Below are 17,857 nucleotides of genomic sequence, written 5' to 3' on the forward strand. Positions count from 1 at the left end.
AAACACATACAGTGTTCATGATGTGATATGGTTCACCAGTAAAACGTCATGCTATGCTTTCACAGGTTCAGCTTTCAGATGTAATCTTACAGTCGATTATTGAACAATCCCATTTGGGATGTGTTTCTCTGCATGTATATTCATTAAAGTCCCTGGCGGAGAAGCCGAGGCCTGTCCTGCCACAGGTTGTGTTGTTCTATTTCTGCCTCGTTTAGTGATTTGTAGAGTTTTCTCTCAATCTCGAGAAAATAAGCTCCAGCAGTCAATGTGATGCAGGGCAATTCTACAGCACAATACAGACAATAATTCAAGATAATTCTGCTCTTTCTGTAAATTAACATAAAGGAGACCAATTTCCAGTAAAGCAGAAAGGCATCAGGTGATTATAGACAATTGCTGGTCCCCATTGACTGCCATAGAATGGAAAAAATATATATATATACCATGGAAGTCAATGGGGACCAGCAACTGTTTGGTAAAGGATGACAGCATTTTTATTTTTGGGTGAACTATCCCTTTAAGCTCTCAGGAGCTTTTCCCTTATTGGCCTGTAAAGAGATGCCGAAGAAGGCAACTTGTTTTGTGGCGTTTAATTATTCTACTTGTAGATGGTTGGAGGGGTTACTCAGTTCGTTTGAAGGAACACATGTTGCTGAAAGCATATTTTTACAAGGTCAAAGCACCCTGCAAGAGAGGTGAAGTGTTTCTGCTCCAGCACTAGCCCAGATGGACTTTCAGAGTTAGTATAAAAGAACAAAAGGGCATTTACTTAAACAGCATTTATGAAACCATACTACATGCATCTTCTGTGATTTGAATATAGTGTTATTGTTAAATCTTTAATTATGACCTTAAAGTAGCTTTAGCTAAATAAATAATTGGATGTTTCTTCAACGACAGGCACTTTTATATTACAGGGTAATTATCCCTAAACAAAGTTTAATTAAGAAAAACAAACAAAATGAAAAATTAGAAATGTTGCCTTGGAAATAAACTGAAATAGGTTTAAGTTGAAGCACTGAAAATATTAACTGGAAATAAATAAAAACTAAAATTTAAATAGCAATATAAAAAATATGAAATTGCTAAAAAAAAAAAAAATAGCAGAACTAAAACTATAAAAATAAAAGCTAATTCAAAATATGAATAAAACTAAAATAAAACCTAAAATAGCACTGGTTTGTTAAAATTTATTTCAACTTTTTTGGTTAAATTAAGATTTTTCCTTCACCATTTATTTGTGCCTTTTACATTTTCATTCTACAAAGAAAATCCATCCTAAAAATATTATTCTAAAAAAAATAGATGCATGTACATAAATGCACGACGATGTAGACAGTGAAATACACAAACTATTTCAATATATTTATTTTGTAAAAAATACTTTTAAAAACCCTTTAAAAAATACAATAGTTGTGATTTTATTTCCACAACAACAACCAACAATTTTGGAGTTATCGCTCTTTATGCAAACTGGCCTTAAAGCTATTAAAATCATTTTCGTTCATTGAAATACAGCTGAAATATAATAAAATATAATTAGTAGATGAAAAACGCAAAAAAAAAATATATATCTATATATAAATGTTGTCTGGGTAACTAACTGAAATAAAATAAGTTTAAATTAAAGTTATACAAATTTGCTAAAACTACTTCCACTTAAACTGAAATAAATATAAATTAAAGCTAAATATACAGTGAGGAAAATAAGTATTTGAACACCCTGCTATTTTGCAAGTTCTCCCACTTAGAAATCATGGAGGGGTCTGAAATTGTCATCATAGGTGCATGTCCACTGTGAGAGACATAATCTAAAAAAAAATAAGTATTAATAAAACAAATAAGTATTTGAACACCTGAGAAAATCAATGTTAATATTTGGTACAGTAGCCTTTGTTTGCAATTACAGAGGTCAAACGTTTCCTGTAGTTTTTCACCAGGTTTGCACACACTGCAGGAGGGATTTTGGCCCACTCCTCCACACAGATCTTCTCTAGATCAGTCAGGTTTCTGGGCTGTCGCTGAGAAACACGGAGTTTGAGCTCCCTCCAAAGATTCTCTATTGAGTTTAGGTCTGGAGACTGGCTAGGCCACGCCAGAACCTTGATATGCTTCTTACAGAGCCACTCCTTGGTTATCCTGGCTGTGTGCTTCGGGTCATTGTCATGTTGGAAGACCCAGCCTCGACCCATCTTCAATGCTCTAACTGAGGGAAGGAGGTTGTTCCCCAAAATCTCGCAATACATGGCCCCGGTCATCCTCTCCTTAATACAGTGCAGTCGCCCTGTCCCATGTGCAGAAAAACACCCCCAAAGCATGATGCTACCACCTCCATGCTTCACAGTAGGGATGGTGTTCTTGGGATGGTACTCATCATTCTTCTTCCTCCAAACACGTTTAGTGGAATTATGACCAAAAAGTTCTATTTTGGTCTCATCTGACCACATGACTTTCTCCCATGACTCCTCTGGATCATCCAAATGGTCATTGGCAAACTTAAGACGGGCCTTGACATGTGCTGGTTTAAGCAGGGGAACCTTCCGTGCCATGCATGATTTCAAACCATGACGTCTTAGTGTATTACCAACAGTAACCTTGGAAACGGTGGTCCCAGCTCTTTTCAGGTCATTGACCAGCTCCTCCCGTGTAGTTCTGGGCTGATTTCTCACCTTTCTTAGGATCATTGAGACCCCACGAGGTGAGATCTTGCATGGAGCCCCAGTCCGAGGGAGATTGACAGTCATGTTTAGCTTCTTCCATTTTCTAATGATTGCTCCAACAGTGGACCTTTTTTCACCAAGCTGCTTGGCAATTTCCCCGTAGCCCTTTCCAGCCTTGAGGAGGTGTACAATTTTGTCTCTAGTGTCTTTGGACAGCTCTTTGGTCTTGGCCATGTTAGTAGTTGGATTCTTACTGATTGTATGGGGTGTACAGGTGTCTTTATGCAGCTAACGACCTCAAACAGGTGCATCTAATTTAGGATAATAAATGGAGTGGAGGTGGACATTTTAAAGGCAGACTAACAGGTCTTTGAGGGTCAGAATTCTAGCTGATAGACAGGTGTTCAGATACTTATTTGCAGCTGTATCATACAAATAAATAGTTAAAAAATCATACATTGTGATTTCTGGATTTTTTTTATTTTAGATTATGTCTCTCACAGTGGACATGCACCTATGATGACAATTTCAGACCCCTCCATGATTTCCAAGTGGGAGAACTTGCAAAATAGCAGGGTGTTCAAATACTTATTTTCCTCACTGTAACTATTAAAAAAAAACAAAAAACAAAAACAATCAAATTTAATTTAAACGTAAAATTAAAATGAAAACTGATACTATAAAAATAAAAGCTAAATCAAAATATGAATATATAGTATGTAAATAATACTAAAATACATGAAGAAACACCCACATTTCCAGGCTATTTTCGAGTTTATGCCATTTCTGGAGCTTGCAGATAATCCGCTTATGTGTGAGAGAGTGTGTGTGTGTTTGTTGCTGGTTCAAACATTGCAGACATGTGTCAGAGAGCACAGTGAGGCTGGATATCCTCACTCACAGGATGTCCGTCTGTTATATCACTCACTTTCTGAAGAAACGTTAGTCGTGTCCTCTCAGAACAGAAGCAGCTATCACAGTTTGGGCTTCTGTTGTGTGTGCGCGGTGTGTGGTTACAGTGAGTCGTGGTTGAGTCGCTCACCGGTGTCTGGTGTAACCGTGTGTGTGTGTGTGTGATGCTGAGAGAGGTGTGGGTGTACAGTGCACCGCAGTGGGGTTAGTCATGTATGTCTGGCACTGAGCCGTTCTCCCTCTTACAGTTTCGTGAAGAAACAGTCTATTAATAGATCACTTCTTATCCCACTTGGCAACAGGAAGGGAACTGAAGACAAGAAAAAAGGAACCAAGTGGCCGAAAGACACAAACAAAAGAGGAACATTAAAGTAAAGCATTACATTTTCATTTCATGAAGCAACATACATACAGTACGGGATTTTTTAAATGTTTTTGAAAGATTTATTTGATCAAAAATATAGTTGATATTGTGGAATATTATTATAATTTAAAATAACTGTTTTCTATTTTAATATTTATTCCTGTGATGCAAAGCTGTATTTTCAGCATCATTGCTCCAGTCTTCAGTGTCACATGATCCTTCAGAAATCATTCAAATATGCTGATTTGCTGCTCAAGAAACATTTCTTATTATTATCAATGTTAAAAACAGTTGTGCTGCTTCATATTTCTGAAATAGAAATCTTTTGTAACATTTTAAATGTCTTTACTATCACTTTTGATCAAGGTAATGCATTATTGCTGAATGAAAGATTATTTTCTTTCTTTTTTCTTTTTTAAAAAGTCTTACTGAATCATGGAATGGTATTTATTGTGATGGTTATAAATTGGAATATATTCATATATTTTTGTTGTTTATTGATCTTTCTACCAGTACTGATGAGGCAAGATAAGTCATGCCTGCATTTGCATTCATATTCTTGGCAGACATTGTCTTACCAAAGTAGTTTATGAGAAAAGTGGCTCTAAATTACATAAACTCAGTCGTCACATTCATCTGATGTGACATCATGAGTGAGCGGACTCCATATTAAGCATAAAACCCCTTGCTGAAGTGATGTCAGTTCAGACAGTTACTCACCCTCATGCTTTCTTTTACTAACTTGTATGATATTTTCTGGACCACACAGGAAGATTTTTAGCAGAACTGTTCTTTTCCGTATGATGAAAGTGAATGGTGACCTTTTATGTTATGGGTTTGGACTGATGTTTCAAATTTTGGGTGAACTATACATTTCATACAGCACATTTGTGCATGTTTGGCCTTTCAACGCATCTGTGTTGTTATTGGTAACTAAAACTAAAACTATTAAAAAGCTACTTGATAATTGAAATAAAGGTGAAATAAAATAAAGTATATTAGATTAATCATTTAAGGGGGTAATTCACTTCTGGCAAGATGGGCTTTTAGTAAAACTTGGCTGTCTAATCTGTGCTACATGATTTGCCAAAAATAAACAAGGATATCTGGATGGAGAAAGAGTAGGCCTACACATTGCTCATTTACATATACTGACTTCTGATCTATAACGCTGCCTGAATCATAATCATACACTGTTCGTTCGTTGGCCAGAGCAGAACTGGCCCCCGACTGAGCCTGGTTTATCAAGCGACGAGAATACTTTTTGTGTTAAAAAACAAACAAAATAATGACTTTATTCAATAAATAAATGAAATAAATAAATAAATAAATAAAAATAGAAAATAAATAAAAATGACAAAAACACTTAAATGAATTAAAATTGAAAATAAAATCAAAATATTTCTACTTACTATAATATATAAATAGTACTATAATAACACTGATGTCCTTCATAATTTCTTCCACCAGCTCTGCTGAAATCTTACATTTAGTAAATGAATCTTATTAATGTACCAATTTAACGGCATTTAAACAGTTTCACACCCCCAACAACACTGCAAGCGAATCAACATGGCGTGACAAAACAAGTACACTCCCATTATAATAAGCACATACTCTCAGTGTATACAGCTTTGTTCATTAATTATATAAAGGAAACACTCTAGTTTTTCTCATTACTCACATGCAGTGCACACATGACACAACCTATGGGGGACTTTGAGTATTAGACCCCACAGAAGTTAGTTTTCCGCTGTTTCGCAACAGTCAGACCATAACTTATCGTCCAATGGCACATTAACCGTCTCGCAGGTGACGGCAGAGTGAGTTCAGTGTTTTGTAACCGAGCTGTTTTAACAGACACGTAGTGTCACCGAGTGCGCCGGCGGATGGATTCGCTGTTTAAGTTGACACAGCTGTGCACCAGGATGTCAGATCGAACCCTGCGTCTCTGTTTGTAATTCTCCCCTCAGAGAGCATATTTCCTCTGCTATAAATAGCCGTCCTCCCATATATGCCTGTGGATTTGTGTTTGTTTGTTTTGTTTTTTCTTCCATGTTCCTGCTATATTTGTAGATGAATGGACAGGAAGGAGCATGACTGCTCGCAGGTCTATGGGCCTTGTTTATTGTCGGTTGGGTCTGGGATGATGTGAAATGACAGTGTAGCCAAGGCGACTGGCTGACGGGATGACCCTCGGCGTTGGCCCCCATCTCTCTCCGACTGCCATGTCAAAGACCTCCGGCCCATGCAGGGACGAAACCGCATGCGCTGCCTTTGAAAACTGCATCGGGCCGTCTGGAATGTCACTTTCACAGCAGACTTGAGTCGCTTATCCGGCTTTGCAAAATTGATGATCTTGAGGAAAGTTTTGCTTGGAGGGTTTAAAGATGTAGATCTCAGGTTCGATTCCTTTCGTCGCTTTCATGAGTTTGGTGGCACTCTGCAGGACAGGATCTTTTTGAGTAATGGGCTTTCTTTCTTGTGTGCCTTTTGCCTTGTCTTTCCCCTCCCAAGCATGAAATTGGTGTTGAGGTGCACTTGATCTTGGCAGGGCTTCCTGTTCCTTCCTCTGGCAGTGGCAATGTGCACATGTCCCTGTGGACGTCCAGAGCTGATATCGTGTTTCAAATTCTGCTTCCTTTACACTTATGTTAAGTCTCAAATACCACCGCTTTGTTTGGTACATTATAACATTGTTTACATAGCTGGGATATAACTGGATGGTTTGTGTGTAGGAAAAGCTCATATTTTGGGTTATAATTTAGCTCACTTGACCATCTGGTTAGACAAAGGACTATTTTATCGCCCCTGTCTGTTTCATGTCACTCATTTAGCTCTGGTTGGAATATATCCACACACAGAAAATGGCAAAAAAAGAAGAAAACTTTTCCATTTGAACAAAAAAAGAGCACGCTTTGGGTTTGTCAAATTAAGATTTAATTTGATTTGATCTGAATAAATACATTTTGGTTTGTCAGTGTCAATGAAATGTTCACACCACTCTTACACCAAAGACTTCTGTTTCCAAACCTTGTCTGCATTCCTTGCTATCTACTGCCTACAAAGAAAGCAAACTTAACAGAAAGCTAACTTAAATCGAACTATATAAGTGAATGCTCTAGCCTATACAGGCAGCAACCAATTGATTCAACAGTGTTTGGCTTTAGCGTGCTGCTAAGCTAATGCTAAGCTAATCATTTAAAAGCTTAGCACACAGTAATATTGGGTAAAATAGTCCCAAATACCTTAATATTAGGCAATTTCTGCTTTGATTAAACTAATTTTATCGCTATGCTTTGGTTTTTAAGAATCATAAGGCCAGAAACATACTTATACGATCACGCAAATACGTGAACTCAACCTGAATTGCATGCTGACATTACAATGCACAAAGGTGATCTTGCACGGCTAGTAAAATAACATTTATCTTGTTTTGTCCGCCATCTTGGATGAATTTGGCCAAAGCAAGTTAATTTAGAAGATTACATAATCCTACTACCTACATTTTAGAGCAATCTTCGCATTGAGAACACATCTACGATGCTTTTAAATACTGTTTATGACAAACTGTATCATAGTACATGCATACAGTAGTTAATTATGTTAACTAACTGCTAAGGCAGAATCATAACCATCATGGAACCTCATTAGTGAATAAATTGATACGGTTTACACAGGCAGCAACTCCATTAATGGTCTCTCACACACACCACACAAACATTTTAGCTTGGAACTTTCTTTTTCCCTCAAAGTGAAACTCACAAATGTACAGATTTCTATTAAAATGGCACCTGCGGAATTTCTCCAACCAACAGTAAATGTGACCACACCTTATCACTAAAGGTCTGTTCACATCAAGAAAGATAGCTATACAGAAAACTGTAACAGTAAATTTATTAGCGACCACATAAATTTACGAAAGCATTCTTGTCTGCTGCTCAAGCTCTTTAAAGTTGGGTGGATTCTGGCTGTAAATGTTTTATCGTTCATCAGCTGAAAAAAAATGCTCTGAAAGTGATTCCAACGATATACTGTAGTTCATCTGTGTTGTTTTAATTATAGTTGTGATGTGGATGTGCCTGTTCCCATAGAATTAGAATGATTATTAAACCTTTATAATTATCATTATTATTGAAGCCTTTGGAGTGAACGACATTTACAATGTTTTAAATAGTTTGGTGTTAGCATGTTGCTAAGGTAACAGCATGATAAGCACAAAAAGTGCATTGACAGTTTAATTAGATGGAACTGTTTTTTATCGACACTTAGAATTTAGTCTAAACGAGGTGTCGGTTTTGGAACAATATAAAAATGTCTAGGTTTTGGAACAGAACTAATCTGTTTTATCACTACTGACAGCTATGGTTTACCACTCTTGACTAGATTAACCGGTAGAAATTTGCGTGTGTGTGTGATATTGAAATTGGTGACAAGAATTATGAAATTTCAATAGTATAAAAAATCATTAAATCTTTTTTTTTTTTAAAGCAAAAAATAACTATTTATGATAAATCTATATCGTGATATACGATTTTGACCATATCGCCCACCCCTACTGGTGAAATTGTGCTGTGTGCAGATGTTTAAATAGTTTCTGACTTTTTATGAAACCTCTCTTTCTTTCTGCAGACGAGTGTGAAGGAAGGGCTGCTTCTGAAACAGACGAGCTCTTTCCAGCGTTGGAAAAAACGTTATTTCAAACTGCGGGGACGTACACTCTACTATGCCAAGGATGCCAAGGTGAGCTTAGCACCACACAGAACTAGTGTTCGATTATATCCGGATACTGATTCTGCACTCTCACTACACTGTAAAAAATTGCAACCTTTAATTACTGCCTTAAAAACAGTAAACCCATATCACTTTTTAAATGTATTTAATTCCCGATGAAGAAAATCCAGTTGTCAAAAACATTTCCATGACGATGATAACATTTTTTACAGTGTACAGTAAAGCCCTCTGTAAGCCCTACAGAGTGATCTAAGGTAAGGGGGGTAGTACAATTTGAACCTCTGTTACTGGGCATGCCTGTGCTGAGAGGGGCTGAAGAGCTGCACATGGGCACTTGCATTGCACCTTCTGCCATGCCTTTAATGTCACTGTGTGTGTGTGTGTGTGTGTGTGGTTGCACTATGGCAGGCGGGTGGCGTTTTGGCCCGCTGGCAGTATCGAGTCTCTCGTAGCCGCGTGTGCTGGAGGGTGCTTTCCGTCTGCTGGACCGGTGCCCGCGGTCCGCCGCCCACTCTTGGCCCCAGCGGATCTGAGGAAGGCTTGGTGGCGATTCGGGTCAGAAACAACAGCGACCCCCTCTTAATATATCTAACCTTCATCAATGACATTGCCGACCGCCCATCACCCTGCCTGGCGTTGTTCGGGATGCCTGTTCTCCTCATTGGCGGGAACGGTTTAGCTGTGGAACAACTAAAGCGACATCACGTCATTTACACGTCTGCTTGTCTGCTTAGGCCTCTGAAGAGGAGAGTCCCGGAGACGTGCCTTGTATGTCATTGTCCGTGCCTGAGGGGAGACGTTTTACCCTCTAGTGTGTCTCTGTGCCTCCACCATGAAGACGCTTAAAGCAAGCCTTGCATTGAGTGTGTCTGCCTTCATTCGTTTGTTCTCTGCTCAATCAGCTGCATTTCCTGTGGTTATGGATGTAGGGCCCTGTGAAATTCAGTTTATTTTTTCACAAATCCTGTCTTATTTTCCCCCAAATTAATTTTGATTCCATTTGAATTGTTCTGGATTCGTTTTTTTTTTTTTTTTTTTTCAGTTTAATAACGAAAATCATGACTAATTAATTGATATAACGAAACATACAATTTAACAGCATTTTTTTATTTCATATTTATTTAATAATATTAATATTTAATATTTTTTTATTATTTTTTTATTTTTTTATTTTATTTGAATGGTTTACAAATACATTTTAATAATCAAAAAGCATGTCTAATCAATTGAAATCATAAAACCTTTCCAATTTATACATTTATTAACAAGAATAAGGCCCTATGAAATGTTTTATCTTTTCAAAAATTCTGTTTACTGTTAAAGTGAAAATGGAAGAAAAATTCTGATATTCCTTCAAAAATAATGTTTTAATAATGTTTTTTTTTTATTACTTTGAGAAGTAAATTGTACTGAACAGTAGTAATATATTTATGTCACAATTTCTTCAAAAGCAAACTTTTTTTTCACGGGTTGTCAACTATGTATACATGATATGACGATAGTTTAAATCAAATGGAATGGTGAAATGCTGCTGAAGTGACTCTCAGAGCAGTTTCTTTCATGTGTTCATGTCCTCATATTGTGAGAGCGCAGACATTGAAAACACCACAAGCGTTGCACGTTTGAGTATGTGACGAAACCGCGCCGTTCATTTACACAGAAACGCGCAGAACATGCATTCTTCATATTTTTTTCAGTCGTTTTGCACTTTAATATTCACAGATGTTAGTCCATATTGCGATTTGATTGAGTGTACAGCCCTACATTTGATGTATTGATCCAGAAATGTCCAAATTCCATGACATTCTATGTTAAACGGAAATCATAGAGCCCTATGGGTGGCATTCAGGTGTTTCGTCCGTGATCTGAATCCTGAGAGAAAGAGTGAGTGCTTAAAAATCAGCCCAAAAATCGCCAGCTATGCAGCTGCTACGCCATGACGCAAGCTAGCACTTCCTGCATAGCTCCTGAATGGCATGGAGTGGCAGCACTAGCGCATGGTGAAGGAGAGCTGGGAGTTACGCCACAGACCTCACAGGCAGAAACGAGGTGGCTGATCACACTGCTGTGCTCAGACAAGGGGCTTTTGTTTGTATTGGCATGGCACTCGGGTCTGTGACAGACTCGGCAAAGCCAACGCGGAGGCCTGCACTTCATGCTGTAGAGCGGCCAGGCCCACATATCATAAATAGGATGTCACACTGTTTACACCGCCTGAGTATACAACCATCATTTACTCAAATATCTGCCAATCACCAAAACAAACCTTCAATGATTCTATTGAAACTTGATGGAAAGGACTCAGGGAGCCTGGAAATACACATTTTAACCCTTTATATATGGGTTTTTTTTGGAGTTCATTCGTGAACTTGATAATAGAGGGCTGGGTGGTATTATGGTATAAATCGTATCAGACATTGACATGGTTGATGTCTGGTCACTGGTATAGCCTATATATGTTTGAGGTCAATGACATGATGTTATTATTATTTAATTTTTTTTCTGGATCACAAAAAACATTGTTAAAAAAAATACCTTGAAAAATATTATGTGCATTACTGTTCAAAAGTTTGAGGTCAGTAAGATTTGAATAAAACAAAATTGATCAAATGTTACAGGAAAGACTGTATATTGTTGCAAACATTGTTTTATCACAATTTCCATACACACACAAAAAAAAAAAAAATGTTATGTAGCACAATTGTTTTTAACATTGATAATAATACTAAATGTTTCTTGAGCAGCAAATCATCATATTAGAATGATTTCTGAAGGATCATGTGACACTGAAGACTGGAGGAATAATGCAAAAAAATTCAGCTTTGCATCACAGGAATAAATTATATATTAAAATATATTCACATAGAAATCTGTTATTTTAAATTGTAATAATATTTCACAATATTTACTGTATTTTTGATCAAATAAATGCAGCCTTGTGAGCTTTTTTATGCACTGAATAATCTGATCTTTTTGTTTGTGTTTAAGATATATATATAAAAAAAAAAAAATTAAATTGAATTGAATTCATTTCGATTATGAGAGATACCATTTCCGTGACAAAAAAAAATGACAATATAATACAATATGTTTGCTCATACTGCCCAGTCCTAATTATGACTGAAGAAAATGACAAATGTTTTGTTAGCAGTGGTTTCTAACATCCCGGCTCAAACTGAAAGTGGTGTATGGTATCATATATCAGGCCTTTAGTTCTTGCTCTCTGCGCTGATGGAGTAGATCATGACGCACCCAGCTGTCTGCAATCCATCTTAAACTCATATAACACACAGTAAACGCATGTCAGCGCATAGGATAAGGCAGGGATGGGTAACGTCGGTCCTGCAGAGTTTAGCTACAACCCTGAAAGAAAAAACTCAGTATTCCTGAAGACATTGTGCTTGTTCGGGTGTGTTTGATCAGGGTTGGAGCTGAACTCTGCTGGACAGCAACACTCCAGGACCGACGTTGCCCATCCCTGGGATAAGCAATATTTCAATAAGCTCATTTTTGTTTCATTTCAATAAAACAGTATCAATGTGCATAAGATGTTTGCTTTCTTAGACATTGTCAATGACAGCTAAAGCTGTTGCGGCTCTGTGATCGTCCATGTTTACTGATCTCCTCTTTCTCCTCCTGTTCACAGTCTCTTATTTTCGACGAAGTGGATCTTTCAGATGCGAGTGTTGCCGAATCAAGCACAAAGAATGTCAACAACAGTTTCACGGTAAGAGCAGATATATATTTATGTATATATTTATATATATATATATACTGTACATTTGTGTAAGTTGTGATTAATCGAATTAATAACAGCACTAATCTAAACATATACAAATTGGATTATATTATATTATATTATAGTAGTTATAATATGTTGTATTATAATTATTCAATGTCATTGTTAGCTGTATATTCATATTCATATATATATATATATATATTTTTTTTTTTTTTTTTAACATTATACTTGTGTTTTATCATCTTGGATTTAAATTTAAAAAAATATTAACTTTAGAGAGTAAGAGAAACACTAAGAGAGTGTTTGTAAAACATTGGAGGGAGTGACAGAAATGTTGGCCTCTTTCTCTCTTCACCCTAGCAACCATTTAGATCAGCCTAGCAACTGTATAGGAACATGAAAGCCATATCTTAGCACCAGAACATTGTAGTAACTTAGGGTTGGCCTCTATTGACTTTGGGCAGTGTAATCTTATCATAGCAACTCCCTAGCAACTACCTATGAAACTTAACAACCACATAGCAACCACACAAACACCCTAGCAACCACCTAGCAATGCCCTAGCAACCACCCAGAACACCTTACCCACATTATAGTGGATTTTTCTTTTGCTATTGAATCAATTTGGAATGCAAACAATTTTGTAGACTCTCATTCACTACTATAGAAAAAAGAAAAGAAAAATATTTCTTCTTTTCATAAAAGAAAGTATTATCAATAAAGGTTACTTATTTCCTACACAGCGAAAAGAGCAAATGCTGCCTAAGGGACGACTTGTCGTGCTTTTCCATGCGATGGCATCTGTGTGTGTTAGTGAGCAAGTAAACATGTGTCATCAGCTGAGATCAAACGGGACGAGGAGCAGCGACTGTGGTCATGTCCTTCTAAAAACGGCAGGCCAGCTCCCCAGGCACGGCTATAAAAAGCAACAGCGGAGGACTAAGAAAGCTCAGAGGAGAAAGAGGGGTTATTTTTAGCAGCAGAGATGTTAGTGCTCCACTGAGCACGCTTTGGATGATTTGATCGCTGGCGTATATTGTTTAACAGAGGGCCGGCCGTGTGGACGCGTGTGTAACGCACGTGCTCTGAGGTAGTTGCTGCGCACCGCCTCGTTTAACAAATGCTTTTTCCCCTCAGAAAAAAAGAAATCGCCCACTGCCAGGAAAAACAACAGATGCTCATTATGCTTATAAATTATTGAGAGGCCCGTGCTGAGGCTTTTTTTTAGAAATAAAGTGCATGTTCTTGTTCTGCAGGGAGATCTGCTGATTTCAGAAATACATTACACTCTTCTGAGCATCTGAAACCCACTCGAAAACCTGTTTGAAAACATTATTATCCGGACCCTGTGGTGCAGAAATGACACACTTGTCTTCTGGGATAATTTGCTCTGTGGTGGTTGATTGTCCTCCCGAGGCTCTTGAAGGTTATATTGCTCTTTCATGTCTCTGGAGACTTAATTGAGTTCTCCGTAATGTTTTGATGAAGTAGCAACAGATGTGTCTCCTAAAATTCTGTGGTAGAAATAAAAATAGTCACAAATGAAACCGTTGTTGATATAAATGAACAGTTTAAGCTATAAAATGAATATGTATAGCATAGCTTGGATTATTTGGTCTTGGAATAATTTGATGAGAAAAGTTTGAGCTCATATTGAGAAGACTTTTGATTGCAGAAATCTTGTCAGAGCACATCATGGCCATTTTCCAGGATTACAATGTCAAGATTCATCAGGCTCAAAGTGTGAAAGAATGGTTGGGAGGAAGCATGAAGAATCATTTTCACACATGAATTGGCAGCTCTGAGTCCAGATCTTAAATTCATTGAAAGTCTTTGGGATGTCCTGGAGGAGACTTTACAGAGTGCTGGACTCTTGCATTGTCAGTACAAGATCTTGCCCAAAAGTTGATGCGCCTTTTGATGGAAATAAAATGTTGTGCATCAATGTTTGCTCAATATCTTATATTGACAATGCAAATAAAAATAGTCACTAAGGAGACAGTTATTGACAAAGTAAGAGTATAATCTATACGGTTAATGTGTATAGCATTGCTTGGATCATTTGGTCTTGTTTGATTCAAATTGAGAAGACTTTGATTGCAGACTTCTTGTACAATATCTTCTTGAGTTTGTGACATTATTGAGATATCACTGGGTCTTATTCTCAGAAGAAAACCTGAAAAGCAGTAGACACAAGCTAAAGTTTCCATTTGCAGTTAATCTTGTTGCTCTCTAGGAGACAAAATGGGTTTCCTTTTTGAGTTTCTTTCCCGCAGCAGGCACCTTTTCATAATACGCAGCCACTTTTGGCTTCATTTTTTTCTCAGTGTACTAACCAACTGCTCTGTAGTCTTGCTGTGTTCTTTCTGTTGCTAAAAATAGCTCACAGCCCTGTGAAGAGACAGGGAGAGAGAGCGAGAGAGAGCGAGAGAGAGAGAGAGAAGTGATCTGTCTGCGGAACAAAAGGAAATCCTCGGAGTGATGTCACTCAATAACACCTCCCGGTGAAGGGATTCAGTCTGAGCGAGGGAGTGAAAGACACAGAGGACACGGGCACAGCGAGTGATGGGAAGAGGTGAACGCTAGCTTGCTCGCTTCTGCTTGACTTGGCAAGCGCTCCGGGGACAGTTGCAATGGAGAACAGCGTTCAGCCTGGAAACAAACACACGCGACTTCTTTAGGACAGCCTCTTGGTATGCAGGAATCGTTCTTTATCCGTACATCGAAATTTGTGCTCGTGCGCGTGTGTTTGGCCATGTGGAAGTGTTCAGTGCGGCGGTACATGTGACATCGCATGTGTCTCCGGTGGGCTGTTCCTTGAGCGGTGGAGGGTTCTGCAGAGGTTGGGGAGGGTGAGGGATCCTGAGAAACCAGGCTCAACACACACACACACTCTCACAGGCATCAGCTCACGATAACAGAAGCAGCGGTGCAGTTGAGAGCGGATCGCTGGTGAGTGCACTACACACACACACACGGCATATGCATGAACACCGTATCCCGATGAGTGTGTGTCTACATCTGGGTTCTGCTCGCTAGCGGAATGGAAACTTGTCTCTTTGTGAACACTGACATCGTCCGCTTTGGTTTCTGAGCATGTAAGAGGAAAGGCAGGACGCTGCATCTTGATGCACATGTGAGCGAGGCAAACCTCCCAGCAGCAAGTGCTTTTTATCGCTTGTTTTCGAGAGCAAGATTCCATTATACTAAGTTGGCACCGGCTAGAGCTTTAAAGGGGATGCGCATAAATGGATTTGTCATTTTGTATTTATGTTTTAATGGCGCAGACTGGTGCATATCTTATCGTACGCAATTGCGAGAGATTGTCAGTGCAGCATTAAAATGAGGGAATGTCATGTTGGTACTTGATGCAAAACATATCCATGGACTTTTTTCATTTTTTTAAATCAGATTTTAGATTGAAATTTGCATGAATGTATAAGGGAAGGTTTTAGGTCCTGGCCACCGTTTAAAAAAAATAATTTTCCATATTTAATCAGCTTTTTGCTTTTAGTAGTCCATTTAATTTTTAATTATTTAATTTTTTTTCATTTTTAAAAGTATCTTCCTTGTGGTTTTCTATAATTGTTCATGTAGTGTCTATTAATTATTCTGTGTAGTCTTTATAATTATCATCATGCATGCCTAATGATTATAAATACTCTTCAAAATAGTGTTTAATAAAGTTCTAGATGGAAATTAGTTTTTCAAACTGCTGGACATTTAGCTGTTATAAAAGGACAAAGCAGAATTCTGTGTCTTTTTTACTGGTCCTTTGTAAACAGATCGATCGGCGTAAGACGGCGGTGTGGTAGTGTTTTATCCGTGATGTTCTACATTGTCCTGACTAATGGAGCTCATTTAATGATGAATTATATTATAAAGTCAGGTGAGGCTAACCAGATCAATCCAGGAACAATGATAATGAAATCTACATGATAAAACCAGACTGATATTGGAAATATTATTATAAAATGACTTTGTTGATACGGCCCTAATGATCTTCCGCAAGAAAAACGAGCCTGACACGCCTGAGATTAAAGTCCATAAATAGACTGAGCTAGACCTAATGAAATAATAATCAATTTTGTCCAGAGGGAATCCGCTGGCTCACTAACGTGAAATAATGTAGACTTTAAGAGGTACGTATAGAGAGAGTGCTTTAATTAAATGCAGTATCTCTTTCTTGTGGTATGAAAACGCTGTGTACCGGTGCAAACAGACAGAGATGATGAATTCTGTATTGGGTGTACTTAACCTTGATGGAGAAGGCACTTTAACATGCAACAAGGGTCAGACAGCTAAATATTAAGCCTATATATATATATATATATATATATATATATACACTACTGTTCAAATGTTTGGGAACAGTACGAATTTTTGTAAGAAGTCTCACACGGCTGCACTTATTTGATCAAAAATACTGTTATTGAAATGTTATTACAATTTAAAATAAGTGTTTTTATTTTAATATATTCCAGTGATGGTAAAGCTGAATTTTCAGCATCATTACGTTGCATCAGAAATCATTTTAATATGCTGATTTGCTGCTCACTGTTGGTAGTACTCAATTATTAATAATAGTTCTCATTCTTATCAGTGTTGAAAACAGCTGTGCTGCTTAATATTTTTGTGGAAACTGTGATAAATAAATAAATAAAAGGATTCTTTGATGAATAGAAAGTTCATACAAACAGCATTTATTAGGGATGCACCAAATTGTTGCTAGATCAGTGACCGAAACACACTTTTAATTGCGCTTCTCCGATGTGTTCAGCACAGCTTTGGATTGACAATATTCATTTCTCGATTTTAATCGGTAATGATATGGTTTATTTAATCTGAAATCTTTTAAGTCTTTGCTGTTTTCTGTTGATGTGTGAACAAAACTTCACTAAATATTAGTAGTGTGTTTCTAATTGTGTCCAAATTCTCAACAATAAAATTCTGTCGATTTTAATTTGAAATTCAAACAATAAATTTAGTTTTGGCGCTCTTTAATACGGCGTGACAATTGCTATAGCGCCTCAGCTCAAGCGGATAAAGCGCACGTGAACCGATCATCTCATCTTCTCTTTACTACTAGTTACAGCACATAATAAACATGGGTGAACACCAGAATGTATGTTCAAAGATACATTACAACTTATTGAAATAAATACTGTCTCATGTAATCATTTCAACCAGGAAAGACATCAATAAAACTGCTTGTAGGCTATACAATATCACTTACCTTTGCATTTACCTCAAGCAAGCTTAGACTCATTAGTTAGCTTTAGCAAGAATAACTCTAAAAAAGAGCATTTTGCTAAATATATGCACTGTATTACATATTAATTATATTTTTACTTAACCTGTTAGCGATGTCTTCATTATTTAATGTAGGCTATTTGAATAAATCTGTCATGAAAACAAGTTATTACAGTTTATTGTTGTTTAAAT

The 17,857-nt window shown here is 37.4% G+C and overlaps 1 protein-coding gene across 6 annotated transcripts in view; it reads left to right on the plus strand.

Moving 5' to 3' along the window:
- Positions 1-17,857, plus strand: part of dgkh (diacylglycerol kinase, eta) — a 91,869-nt gene that overhangs the window by 22,398 nt on the left and 51,614 nt on the right. For 4 of the 6 annotated variants that reach the window (XM_084122201.1, XM_084122202.1, XM_084122199.1 and 1 more), the window contains 2 exons: positions 8,569-8,679; positions 12,317-12,397. In XM_084122201.1, the coding sequence (XP_083978327.1) occupies positions 8,569-8,679; positions 12,317-12,397 (192 nt within the window). Of the gene's footprint in view, positions 1-8,568; positions 8,680-12,316; positions 12,398-15,230; positions 15,365-17,857 lie in introns of those variants that run through there. The other 2 variants (XM_084122203.1, XM_084122204.1) reach the window with 1 other exon arrangement.

This window comes from Abramis brama, assembly GCF_963993115.1.
Source record: "Abramis brama genome assembly, chromosome: 8".
Classification (NCBI taxonomy): domain Eukaryota; kingdom Metazoa; phylum Chordata; class Actinopteri; order Cypriniformes; family Leuciscidae; genus Abramis; species Abramis brama.